This window comes from Rhinolophus sinicus, linkage group LG10 (genome assembly GCF_036562045.2).
Source record: "Rhinolophus sinicus isolate RSC01 linkage group LG10, ASM3656204v1, whole genome shotgun sequence".
NCBI lineage: Eukaryota > Metazoa > Chordata > Mammalia > Chiroptera > Rhinolophidae > Rhinolophus > Rhinolophus sinicus.
Window position 1 is genome coordinate 20,772,583 of NC_133759.1, and position 14,761 is coordinate 20,787,343.

Genomic DNA, 14,761 nt, shown 5'->3' on the forward strand with positions numbered 1-14,761 from the left:
ATTCTTTTCTGAGATTTCTCTCTGCCTGGGGCTAGAAGCCAGCAGTAGGGATATATTATAATATGTATCTTGGGGGAAAGATGCACATGAGACTAAGTGAATCAAGTGAGTTACAGTACGTGAATTCCAAATTAGTAAGCAACCTTACTAATTAACACAAATATCCAGACGTCTAGTCATAAAATATAAGCAACTTATCCTGCTATTGCTCTAATGAAAATGTCCTGCTAATTATGAAATTTTGCAATAACTTTGGGGAAAATATTTTTTATCTGAAAATATAATAGCCTAAATTCCTCATACACAAATGTATAAATCAAAAGACTGGTCATTAATTTTGTCTTTCAAAATATATAAGTTAAACTCTTGGCATTAATAAAAGTAAAGTGTTAGAAAGAATCATACCCATACATATGCATATAATTTCTATATATAAGCCAAAAAAAATAGAAAACAGAATGAAAAAGAGGTCCTCTTCTCATCGATAACAAATGCCTAGGATAGACTTAATTAGAAATATATAAAATTCTACTTTGAAAAAACTAATGCAAAATAAATAGAGAGGATCACCAAACTTGTCTTTTTATTTATTTTGCTTTAGTTTTTTCATCAAAGTGTTACTGGTAGCAATAGGTGAAGATTAAGTGAATCGTAACATGTTTTGTTTTAGTCAAAGAGCAGTCTTTTAAAGCATGCCACAAAAAGCTCTGAAGACCCCAAAAAAAGTTTTACTATATAAGTATAGCAAAAGAACTATGTTTGCAACATATTGACAAAATAGTAACTTTGAAAGAAAAAAGACTGTCAAATGGCTAGAATTGTCAAGGTAAGACAGTCTACACATTCCCTTTAACTAACGATGGGACTGTAAATGGTACAATAATGTTGGAAGATATTTTTGGAGGGGAATGTTCAGCGAATTGGTAATTTTTCCTACAGAAATATTCACACATTTACAGAAATTTGTATACAATGATGTTGCTGCTTTTTCATTTGTAATTTTGTAAATTGAATCAACCTCAATGTTCAGGAATTGATTCAATAAATTAAGATATTTTCATAAAATAAAATGCTATGCAATAACTAAAGATTTGGCAGATCTTTGATTTAAGAAGATGTCAACAAAATATTAAGTGAAAAAGTAGAGTTTAAATTCATTCCATTTATGTTAACAAAGTATATATACTTATACATGTTACACGTAAACACAAATATTTAAACATGCATAAAGAAATAACAGTAAAATATACATCAAATTAATAAAAATTGGTTTAATTAATGTGATGGGTTTTGAATGATTTAAAAAATTCTATCCTCCAAATACAACGCTATTGTATTACTTTGAAAAAATAAATTATGATTAAAATGTGGGACTTACTTTAAAAAAAAAACAAAAAACTTTTACCTAGTCTTAACTATCTAATGGAACTATTATGTTATTACAAGTCTGAGAATTTTAAATGTTCCTAAATCCTTACTTCCTGTCTCTTTCTAAGGAGAAATTAGGAAGAAAAGTACTGGCATTTATTACACAAGAACCTACTAAAATATAGTCACTATATACTATTATAATTGCTTTTCATATTAATCATTATAACATTCACACAATGTAATTATTACTGTTCCCAATGCAGAGATTAATTCAATGAGGTGCAGAGGTGTTAACTTGCCTAAAGTCACAAAACAACTATGGAGCACAACTAGCTCTTGAAGGCAGATTTGGATCATTCATGAGTTTGTATTCTTTCCACCAGTTTGCTGTTTCCTAAATATGTGTGTGTGTGTGTGTGTGTGTGTGTGTGTGTGTGTGTGTGTGTATATATATATATATATATATATATATATATATATATATATATATATAAAATTTCCCCCCCTCAACATTTTTCAGAATCTATAACAGGCAACACCATCAGCTACTTCACCTGCCTTCCTGGAACAGTACTGTTTTTATTCTTTTTTTTTTTTTCCCTAGGCTAATTGACTCATATATTTACTCTGGTCAGCACAAGTCTTTTCGACATTCTGAAAGTACCACATTTTGCCATGTATAATGCATACTTTTTTGCCCAAATTGTGAGGGAAAAATAACTATGCACACTATACATCGGTACTACTAATTCCGTGTATCTACATAAATGTTTTCCATTCATGCTTATGAGTTAAAAATGTAACTCTAGAAATCAATTACGATATCTATACGCAAAATAATTCCCTAGCACATGATAATTGCTTCTGTTGAACTTACGACGAACTTACAAAGATGAAGAGTTCTTGGCCTTCTATGATGGCGTAAATATCGTAAATTTTTACTGGTACAAGAAATTTCCTCTACCTTGTATCTGTTCTTGTGTTTTGTAATTATTTGTTACATAAAATTTCTTGTACCAGAATATGTTAAAAAAATAAATGCTAAAATTCCTTTATAATACAAGCAACAAGTACCTAAATGTAAACAAATAAAAATTTGAATTAAAATGAAAGATTTTTTTCCCCTGAAAGTTTGGGCCAAAAATGTGGGCACGCATTATACACAGCAAAATATGGTACTTATTGGGCTGTTATAAATAATTTATAGTTCATGAAATATTAGAGTAGGAAAGGACTTAAAGCAATCTAGATCTTCCTCTTCTTTTTAAAAATAAAAAAATAATCAAGAGAGACTCAGAGATTAGTGTGACTTACTCAGAGTCTCTTTCATTCAGACTGCTGTCACTGAGTAGAGATGGTCAGGTCGGTGCGCCTGAACTACTCACACCTGAAGGAGAGGGCTTGTGAGAGTGGCAGAGGCTTGTAGTTAGAGCTCTCAGTAAGTGCACCTCTACCATTTACAGCCATCTATGTGTATGGCTGTAATACGTTGAGTAAAGAATAAGTAAATCATTCAAAAATTTTGAGAACAGTATGTTTATTCCATTTCAGCTTCCCTCTCTATAATAAGCCTTCTAAATTCCTTGGATTTTTGTCTAACATGTTTCTCTATTATTTCGTATTATGTCACTACACAATTATACTTGTAATTTGTTGAGTCCAGCAGTGTATTCAAAAGTCATGACAACTGTTGGGCAGTTCTTCTTATACAGTTTGTTCCATGGATTGCAAGGTATCTAGTGTGCTTAACCTTTGCCCACCCCACCCCCCAAAAAAAGAATTCCTGCTATTCCCTCAAATTACTATAACCAAAAGCATTTCCACAAATTTTTAAAATATCCCAGAGGGCAATGTCTCTTAAACTAACTGTGATAAAGGACCAGTTTTCCCCTCCAGTATGTTCAACATGTATACTTGTATAAAACTACAAAAATAAATAAATAAAATAAAGTCACTAGAAAAAAATGACATAATAAACAAAGACATACAAAACACAAGTTCCATTTTATTATTACATTCAACAGACAAAAATTACTCTGTCAAGTTACCATACAAGTTTCTACATGGTTACTCTCATTTTTTTGCTCCTATCTCATTGCAGACCAAAAATAATAGTTCACAGACCAGCTCTGGCCCATGGACCATACTTTGAATAATGCTGTCCTAGGGACAGTACTGCGTTTGTTGAGAATCACTGGTAAAAATAAAGCGATATAGCGATGTTAGTTATTACTGTCTTAATAATTTTTTATTCTAAATATCCTAAAGCAGAGACTGAAACAAACAATCCCATCCACATTAACAATCTTGAATTATATCACATATTCCTGCCCACATCTTCAGGCATACACACAAGTCCTATTTCCTTTTTTTTTTTTAAAGAGCAACATTGTCTTCTGTGACATTAAATTCCTCTCTGTAAAGGTACATCAACATTATTTAGCCAGTGAAAAATCCCAGATTCTTTTTACAAGCCAAAAAGCAAACACATAAAACAAAATCTGATTTGAAAAGGACTCATAAAATATACATATTCAGAATACAAAAATGATGTTCACTTCACTGCCTGTTCATCTATAGGTTCATCCCAACATCCCCCTAGTTTACATTCAACCTTCCCTGGGTCCACCATGTACCAACCCCACCACTCAACACAGAAAATACGACAGGTATAGGCTTTCCTTTCAATCACAATTCTTTTTCTTATGACACCAATATATTATTTGTCCAGAAGAATTTAAGCATTGACTCTCTTTTTCACTGGTATCCTGTTAAGAATACTGTCACTTGAGGAGAACGTCAAGGTTAATCCTATCCCAGTTATAGTTTTGACAGTAAGTAGAGTTAAATATCTCTCTGTGTATAATATACAGAGTGATGTGTTAAATTTTTTAAATTCTTTTAAAATGCTATTGATTTTATAAATTCTCATTACAAGGAGTCTAGGTTTAGATTCATTCAAAAGGTTGATGCTATTCTCTACTTTAAGGTTTTAATTTTCCATAATTCTATAATATTGATATTAGTAACCACAAATATTAAATTTCTAGTGTCAGCCTAAAAAGGGAAACATATACTTAACTAACATTTATAAGGAAAAAATTGATTATGTGTTATTTTGCTTTTAAATATTCATTTAACTTTTTTTGAAAATAGTATTAATCAAATAAAATTTGAAGTCTGTACACTTTACATCATAAAACATAACCTTACCCTTTTCTTGACCACCACAGCAACTTTGCCTTCTGCTTGGGATGTATCTGTAAGATAATAAAATATGGCTGCTTCAAAAAAAGTGCCTATACTCTTATTCAAATAAATGCAAAGTTACACGATCAAAGTTTTCTGCTTTTTCATATTGTGATACGTGTTTTCAGTGGTTCTTTTCATCAAAATGCTAATAAACTCAGCTTACCAGAGTTAACTAGAACAAAGTAATACAAAAGTAGTAATAATAATACCAGGAATTTGTAAACTTATTTAACAAACCCCCTCCCTTAAATCTGACTGGTTGGTTGGATGTCATCTAGCATCAAGCATATATTATTTCTAGATTTGGGTCAGCTTGTGTGCTCTGGAGTACAGAGGGTCTGGAATTAAATCCAAGCTACCTCTGCTTTTGATCAAGATGATTGAGTAGGTAAATGTTGTGCTTGCCTCCTCCTACAACTGCATGAAGACTAGGTGAACATAAGTCCTATAACTAAAGATAGACAGAAGAAGCCATGTGGAGACTGGTAGGCGGGGCGGAGATGTGGAACAGGCTGGTCCCAAATCCACATGTGGTCGTGAAAAATCAGGAAGGATATCTCGGCTGTGGAGGTCCCCCTGAGGAGTGAGGGTTCCCAGCTCCACACAAGGCTCCCCAGTCCAGGGTTCCAGTGCCAAGAAGAAAAGTCCCCACCACTTCTACCTGTGAAAACCAGCAGAGATTGTGGCTAAATGAGACAGAGGGCTGCTGGAGTCCCAGGCGTCCCTCTAAAAGGGCCCATGCACTGACTTATTCACTAATGGACTCACTCTAGGGCAGCAGCTCAAAAAGTGGTAGGGACATACCAGGAGGAACTGAGTTGTCTGGCTTCAGGATGACGGCAGAAGGGGCAGCTTTCTCCCAGACAGAAGTGCTAGCAGAAACCCTTATTCCATTGTTGAGCCTTCCCCAAAACCCAGCATGCAGATGCAGACAGGCACCATATCTGAGTCTCCACAAACCTGGCTAATACCCTTTATCCTGCCCTCGTGGTTCCCTGAGACCTCGCACCACCCAACCTGAGGGCCAAACCAAACTGCTTCTAGTGGCTTTTCCATACAAACAACCAGTCTCAGTTTGAGCTATGGACTTTCCTAAAATCTCTCAAAGATTCCAAACCACAAACAAGCAACATCTGATCTCAGCATGCCCCGTACCTCTTGCTAAGTGGCCCCAAGTCCAGCACTAGTGGCAGCCAGCCTGGATTTGGAACTTAGATTCTTCCAGGCACCTCTAAGCCCAGAACAAGTGGCATCCATCTCAAGATCACTTTGGGCTGGGCACAGGCAGTGGCTGAACTTGGCCTGCACCAGAGCCCCTCCCAAGAGGCCCCAGAATAAACACACCCTGTGGCCAGCTTCAGAGCATCACCCAACCACCTCCACAAATGACACACCCAAAGGGCAGACTGGGCAGGCCCCAGAACCCTATTAAAGTAAACCCTGCTCCATGGGGCCAGCCCCTGCACACAGCTCCTCCACTGTAGTCATGGCCATTCCTCACAGCCAATCAGCCTGAGGGTCAATCCTTCCCATTGATGTGCCAACAGCAATCAAGGCTCAGCTACAATCGGAGGGCACACATAATCCACACAAGGGACACACCTGGACCACCTGACTCAGGTGACGAGGGAGACTGTGCCACTGGGCCCCACAGGCCACCTACAACATAAGGCCACTTTACTAAAACCAGGAAATATAGCAGGTCTACCTAATACATAGAAACAAACACAGTGAGGCAGCCAAAATAAAGAGACAAAGAAACATGTCCCAAATGAAAAAAAACACAGAACAAAACTCGAGAAAAAGAACTAAATAAAATGGAGATAAGCAACCTTCCAGATGCAGAGTTCAAAACACTGGTTGTAAGGATGCTCAATGAACTCAGGGGAAGAGTAGATGAAATCAGTGAGAACATTAACAAAGAGATAGAAAACGTAAAAATGGAGATAGAAAACATAAAAAAGAAGCAGTCAGAAATGCAGAATATAATAAGTGAAGTGAAGAATGCATTAGAGGGAATCAAAGTAGATTATATGAAGCAGAGTAGTGAATCAACCATTTGGAAGTCAAGGCCATGGAAAAAACCCAATCAGAACAGCAAAAAGAAAGAAAGAATTTTTAAAAAGGAGGATAGTTTAAAGGACTCTGGGTCAACATCAAGTGTACCAATATTTGCATCATAGGGGTACCAAAGGGAGAAGAGAGGAAGAGAGAGCAAGGAATTAAAAACCTACTTAAAGAAACAGTGAGAGAAAACTTCCCTAACCTGGCGAAGGAAATAGACATACAAGTCCAGGAAGTGTGGAAAGTCCCAAACAGGGTGTACCCAAAGAGGCCCACAATAAGATACATAGTAAAAATGCCGAAGGTTGAAGACAAAGAGGGAATCTTTAAAAGCAGCATGAGAAAAGCAGTTAGCTACCTACCATAAGACTGTCGGCTGATTTCTTAACAGAAACTTTGCAGGACAGAACGGATTGGCAGAAAATATTCAAAGTGATGAAAGCAAGGACCTACAACCAAGATTACTCTACCCAGCAAGGCTATCAATTAGAATCAAAGGACAGTTAAAGAGCTTCCCAGACAAGAAAAAGACCAAAGTAGTTTATCATCACCAAACCAGTATTACAAGAAATGTTAGAGACTTCTTTAAGAAGAAGAAAAGATCAAAAATAGAAATAATTAAATGACAATAACTACATGCCTAGCAAAAATTACTTTAAATGTAAATGGGTTAAATGCTCCAATCAAAAGACATAGGGTAGCTGAATGGATAAGAAAATGACACACACACACACACACACACACACACACACACGCTGCTTATAAGAGATATATTAGGCAACAAATACAGAATGGAGTCTGCACATGAATATCATAGAAATTATAAAAAGTACTTTAAGATATATAACAAAAAAACAATAATATGCCACAGTGAGATACCATCTCACACCAATTAGGATGGCTACTATAAAATAAACAAAAACAAAAAACAAAGAAGAAGAAAAGAAACATAACAAGTGTTGGTGAGCACGTAGAGAAATTGAAACCCTGTGTATTCTTGGTGGGAATGTGAAATGGTGCACCTGCTCTAGAAAACAGTATGAAGATTCTCAAAAAAATTAAAAATAGAATTGCCATTAGATCCAGCAATTCCACTTCTGGTTATAAACCCAAAGGAACTGAAAGTGGGGTCTTGAAAAGGTATTTGCACACCAATGTTCACAGCAGTATTATTCACAATAGGCAAAAGGTGAAAACAATCTAAGTGTCCAGTGGCAGATGAATGGATAAACAAAAAGCAAACAGCGCCTCCAATAAGGGGTTAATATCCAAAATATATAAATAATTCATGCAACTCAATAACAAAAAACAAACAATCCAATTCAAAACTGGGCAGAGGACCTGAACAGACACTTCTCCCAAGAGGACATACAAATGGCCAACAGATATATGAAGGAATGCTCAACTTTACTAGCTATTAGAGAAATGCAAATCAAAACCACATGTGATACTACCTCACTACTGTTAGAATGGCTATCATCAACAAAACAAATAATAACAGGTGTTGGAAAGGCTATGGAGAAAAAAGAACCCTCATACACTGTTGGGTGGAATGTAAATTGGTACATCTCTATGGAAAACAGTATGGAGGTTCCTCGAAAATTAAGAATAGAATTGCCATATGATGCAGCAATCCCTCTCTCCTGGGTATCTGAAAACATTTATCTATAAGGATATATGAGTATGTGTATCACATAACTCCGATGTTCATTGTAGCATTATTTACGGTGGCCAAGACATGGAAACAATTAAAGTGTCCTTCGATAGATGATTGGTACATATATACACATGGAATACTATTCTGCCATTAGAAAAATGAAATACTGCCATTTGTGACAACATGGTTGGATCTTGAGATTATCATGCTAAGCGAAATAAATCAGACAGAAAAAGTCAAGAGCCACATGATTTAACTCACATGTGGGATATAAAACTGAATGCAACAAAGGAACAAAACAAACAAAGAAACAAAAACTCATAGACACAGACAACAGTTTGATGATTACCAGAGGGTAAGGGGGAGGAGGAATGGTAGAAGAGGGTGAAGAGAGTCAAACATATAGTGATAGTAGGAGAACTGACAGTGGGTGGTGAGAACACAATGTGATATATAGATGATGTATTACAGAAATGCACACTTGAAACCTATGTAATTTTACTAACCATTGTCACCCCAATAAATTTAATTTTAAAAAATGTGGTATATACATTCAGAAGGAAGGAAATTCTGACATGGATGAACCTTGAAGACATTATGCTAAGTGAAAGAAAGTCACAAAAGGACAAATACTGTATGACTCCACTAACAGGAGGCATCTAAAGTAGTCAAATGCATAGAGACAGAAAGTAGACTGCTAGTTGCAGGGGGCTGCAGGGAGGTGAAATTGGGGAGTTAATGTTTAATAGGCACAGAGTTTCAGTTTTATAAGATGAAAAGTTCTGGAGATGGATGGCAGTGATGGTTGTACAACAATGTGAATGTATTAATACTTAATACTACTGAGCTGTGCACTTAAACATGACTAAGATGGTAAATTTATGCTTATGTGTATTTTACCACAATTAAAAATTAAAAAATAAAAATAAACACATACCAGCTACCTCTACTTGCACATCTACTACATGCCAGACAGGAGATACTTTATTTAGACATTACTTTATTCAATCCTCATTATAATCTTGCAAAGGTATATAGTCCATCCACACTTCACAGCTGAGTAAGTTGAGGCTAAGATAAGTTAAATACCCTGACTGAGGTCATGCCGTGGGGCCAGACTCATCTGACTACAAGTTCCCGATCGCTCCAAGATGTCTGCTGCCTCCATTTGGGACCCTTGAGCTGCCAACAGTGCCTCAGAGAAAGACTCAGCAGGAATGAGAACTATCAGTACCTTTTCTTATTCTACTGCACCTAAAACCAGAGTAATTAGTAACCAAATGGAATACAGAACATTATTTCAAGATATTACTTTGACATGTGCAAAATCATATGTGTGTGTGTGCGCGCACACACATGTATGTGTATTAGTAAAAATTATTGGCATATCCTGTGGATTTTTTTAAAAAGTTTAATCTTGAATTCCATAGCTTAATAGGTTATATGTAAATATTTATTCATAGATACATTTCTTAAACCTTAATATTGTGGTAATGAAAACCAGAAAGAGCTTTGGACATTAATAATAAAGTTTTGGGGTTACAATTAGCATTAAAGAAAAATATATAGAAATTTATCAATACAGGACTAAAATTCACAATGAATATGTAAAACAAACAAAAAATAAATATTCACGAATATAAGAGTATGTAAATGTTTGCTATTTAAAAGCAAATTTTTCAATTAAACAAAATAAATCTGCATAAAATGTAAAAATCCAGAGGAGCAGGTTATTATATTTATACCTACAATTGGCTGGCCACATGTAAACTGCCCTCTTTCTTATGCTCAGTTCTGTGCTTGAAATAATCCCGTCTTCTGGAATACCCTTTCTCCCCATTGAGAATGTACAAGACCGCCCACCATCACAGACGATTCCTCCAACTAGGAGGAGAGTTGTAAATCCACAGTCATCTTAGGTCAAAGAATTTTCTTCTCTGTATTACTGTTACTTCTACATATGTCTAAGTAGACTACAGTGTGCCTTAAAGGCAAGGACCATGTTTTATACGAAGGAGGTACTGAACAGTTTTTTATAATTAATAAATGTACACGTATTTTATTCAAAATCTGATATGGATCTGAAATATACCTTTCAATGACCAGAACAAATCATTGTAAATTAATAATTAAAACACATAGAATAGTTACATGGTATAAGTTACTATATTGGATTGTGTGATATAAAACACTGTATGTCCTCAGAATTTCAGTTCCATTATTGATAAACCAGTAGTAATAATGATTACCTTTTTGGTATATTGTGAGATTTAAATAATATAATCTATGTGAATAAAGCTCTTAAAACAGTGTGTGGTTGATAATAATCAACAATGTTCTCTTTCATTTTAGCTAATAAAGACATTTTAGTTAGTGTGAGAGAGGGAGGGAGAGAGAGAGAGAGAGAGAGAGAGAGAGAGAGAGAGAGAGAGATCTTAACCCTTGCAATACCAGGAAAAATAGTTTAGTGATAATATAATTCACTATAGTATCATCTTTTTAAGTGATTCCATCATTCTTCCTTTTAAACAAATAATTATTTTAGTCTTTTTTAACATAGTGGGAATAACTGATTAGTAATCATAAAATAGCAAAATATTTCAAGATTTAGGAAAAAAATAAGAGCACTGAAATCCAACAACACACTTTAGATTTATAAAAGGGCCCAGTAGAAACTGACAGTAATTACAAGACAGAATAAGTTTCGTTGTATCAAAAAAAATTTTCTCCTTGTTTTTTTAAAGATCTCTAATAACCATACAAGTCATGGTAAAATGTTAATCTTCACAAATAGCTAAAACTGCACACAAAAGAAATTCAAAAACTAAAATTAGATTTAATGGACCCTGATTGTATGCTAAGAAGTCACTGGAAATAGAATAGAAATTTGTTACGTTTCTCCTCAAAATATATGTCATTCTTACATAAAATTTTCAGTAGGGAGATTGATTGGGAATAGAAATGTCCAAACTGTTGTGCAAAGAACATTTTATGTTCAAAAGTTGTAGAACCGTCTCCCAATACAACAGAGGAGTGTTTTAGGGAGTATCAACAACCTGATTTTCAAATTCCAAAGGGAAATGCTGATGTAATACTTTAAAACATTACAATTACTAATGATTACCCTATTAATAACAGTAAGTCCATGTTCAACTTCAGCAACACCAACCACTTTCTAAGAGCTAGATTTTCTCTAGTGAGAAAGGTTTAATTTCCTCCCTTCAGAAATCTCCGCATGTAGGGACCCGCACATACAGAGTAGAAAGCAGTTATCAGGAAATGTAGATGTGGATAATTAAAAAGGCCTCTACTCCTCTTCTGAGCTATATCCACATCATATTTTTAAAGTGCAAAAAAGGAACTGCGGGTAGAAATTAAAAATGTTCTAAATGACTAGAGGTGGTTACGCTTCATGACCTATAACAGACATTAATTTTTTTTATTTACAACCATATTAGAGAGGAGTACAAGTATTATCATAAATCAGGGTTTTCTCTTCTTTAAATAATTTTTTTAAAGCTTGTCTATTCACGGCCTCAGAAAAATTGTCAGTATGTGCTTCTTTAAATGTGACAGCTGAGAGCATTTTCTTAAAAAGATAAAGGACAGTCCAGTTTCCAGTCTGGCATGTAAGGAGCTTAGAAGTCACCACCTGTCCTAACAAGTAAAAAGCTGAACAAACTGAAAATCAGTAACTCTTCTTAGATCCTTCAGAGAAATAAGGTCACAGAGCAAACTACTACCCTACAATTTGGAGGGACAAACAGGAGAATACAAAGAATCACAACTTACCAGAGCAGAAACCTCCACAAGAACTAGTGCTGGATCACAGTCTCACACTTCCTGACTTTAGCTTGTACTACAGGGCAACAATGATCAAAACAGCATGGTATTGGCAGAAAGACAGACACACAGACCAATGGAATAGAATTGAGAACCCAGAAGTAAACCCACATAAATATGGACAGATAATTTTTGACAAAGAAGTGAAAAACATACAATGGAGGAAAGACAGCCTCTTCAGTAATTCTCCCTCATGGTGCTGGGAGAATTGGAACGCCACGTGCAAAAGAATGAAACTGGACTTCTATCTGTCACCATGTACCAAAATTAATTCAAAATGGAGCAAAGACCTAAGCATAAGACCTGAAACAATAAACTGCACAGAAGAAAACATAGGTACTAAACTTATGGACCTTGGGTTCAAAGAGCATTTTATGAATTTGACTCCAAAGGCAAGGGAAGTAAAAGCTAAAATAAATGAATGGGACTATATCAAACTTAAAAGATTCTGCACAGCAAAAGAAACCATCGACAAAATAAAGAGGTAACCAACTGAATGGGAGAAGATTTTTGCAAACAGTACCTCCGATAAGGAGCTAATATCCAAAATATACAAGGAACTCATACAACTCAACAACAAAAACACAAACAACCCAACTGAAAAATGGGCAGAGGACCTGAAGAGACATTTCTCCAAAGAGAACATACAAATGGCAATAGACACATGAAAAAATACTCAACATCACTAATCATCAGAGAAATACAAATAAAAACCACAATGAGACATCACCTCACCCCAGTTAGAACAGCTATCATCAACAAGACAAATAGTAACAAGTGTTGGAGAGGCTGTGGAGAAAAAGGAACCCTCATTCACTGTTGGTGGGAATGCACTAATCTTAGTGCAGCTGCTATGGAAGGCAGTGTGGAGGTTCCTCAAAAAACTAAGAATTGAATTACCATATGACCCAGCATCCCTCTCCTGGGTATCTACCCAAAAAGTCTGAAAATATTTATCCATAAAAACATGTGTGCTCCAATGTTCACTGCAGCTTTATTTACAGTGGCCAAAACATGGAACAACCAAAATGTCCTTCGATAGATGAATGGATAAAGAAGTTGTGGTATATATACACAATGGAATACTATTTGTCAGTGAGAAAAGATGAAATAGTACCATTTTTGACAACATGGATGGATCTTGAGATTATAATGCTAAGCGAAATAAGTCAGACAGAAAAAGTAGACAACCATATGATTTCACTGATGTGTGGTATATAAAACTGAAAACAACAAAAGAACAAGACAAACAAATGAAGGAACAAAAACACATAGACATAGACAATAGTTTAGGGGTTACCAGAAGGTAAGTGGGGAGGGGCTCTAGAAGAGGGCAAACAGGGTCTAATATATAGTGATGGAAAGAGAACTGACTCTGGGTGATAAACAAACAATATGAGATATAGATAATGTGTTACAGAATTGTACACCTGAAATCTATGTAACTTCACTAACAGTTGTCACCCCAATAAACTTTAATTAAAAAAAAAAGAACTAGTACCAGGGCAGGAAAACATAGTTGTAATTAATGAATTTCTGGAGCCTCAGTGTGAACAAGCCTGAGAGATAAAAACTCTAGGGGGACCCAGTCATGGGAAGGGAGATGTACTTTTGTGAGTTTACTTCCAGGAGCTCTACCAGCCTCTCACAGTGAAGACTGGAGAAATATCCCCTTGAGTTTCAGGCACTGTGAGGAAAAAAAGAAACATTTTGAAATATGCCAGGGCATTCAGTTCTTCCAAAGAAGGCCTAACCTCAAGAGAAACTATTTTACTTGAGCATAACCTATTGTAGTTTTTTCAGAGCCTAACCAACTAGGGGGAAGGAAAATACGCAAATCCAGGTTGCTCTAGCCTACCCTATGAAAGAATGGAGACACACAACTCCAACTCCCTTTAGCCATCTTGTACTCCTTAAGGGGATTAAGAGAGAGAGAGAGAGAGAGAGAGAGAGAGAGAGAGAGAGAGAGAGACTTGTAAAGTTCAAAGCCCAGGACTGAGACCTGATCATAGGACTACCACAACATGCCTTACCACTATACTACTAAAGACCTATTTACTACAGCTCCTTTTACCCAATAAATACATCATGTTCACATTTCCACCCAAAATTACAAGGCATACTGAAAGGCAAAAAGCAGTCTGAAGTGACAGAGCAAGCATCAAAAGAAGATGCTGATATGTCAGAGATGTTGGAATTATTAAATTGTGAATTTAAAACATTTATGATTAATGTTTTAATCATTTAAGGGCTGTAATGTTAAAAGTAGACAATGTGCAAAAATAGATGGGTAATGTAAGAAGAGAGATGAAAATTGTAAGATGTAATAAAAAAGAAATGCTAGAGATCAAAATACTGTAACAGAAATGAAGAATGCTTTTAACGGGCTTATCAGTAGACTGGACACAGATGAGGAAAGAATCTGTGAAATTAAGTTTCTAAAACTGAAAAGCAGAGAGAAAAGATGGGAAAAAAAACAAACCCCAGAATATGCAAGATCTGTGTGACTACAGAAGTATAACATATGAATACCAAAGGAAAAGAGAGAACAGAACAGATGAAATATTTAAAGTA

General features: G+C 35.5%; 1 protein-coding gene across 3 annotated transcripts in view; it reads right to left on the reverse strand.

Annotated features, from left to right (window-relative positions):
- Positions 1 to 14,761, reverse strand: part of ZCWPW2 (zinc finger CW-type and PWWP domain containing 2) — a 123,530-nt gene that overhangs the window by 32,444 nt on the left and 76,325 nt on the right. For all 3 annotated transcript variants that reach the window (XM_074312727.1, XM_019745274.2, XM_074312726.1), the window contains exon 5: positions 4,585 to 4,631. In XM_074312727.1, coding sequence (XP_074168828.1) covers positions 4,585 to 4,631 — 47 coding nt within the window. The remainder of the gene's footprint in view (positions 1 to 4,584; positions 4,632 to 14,761) is intronic.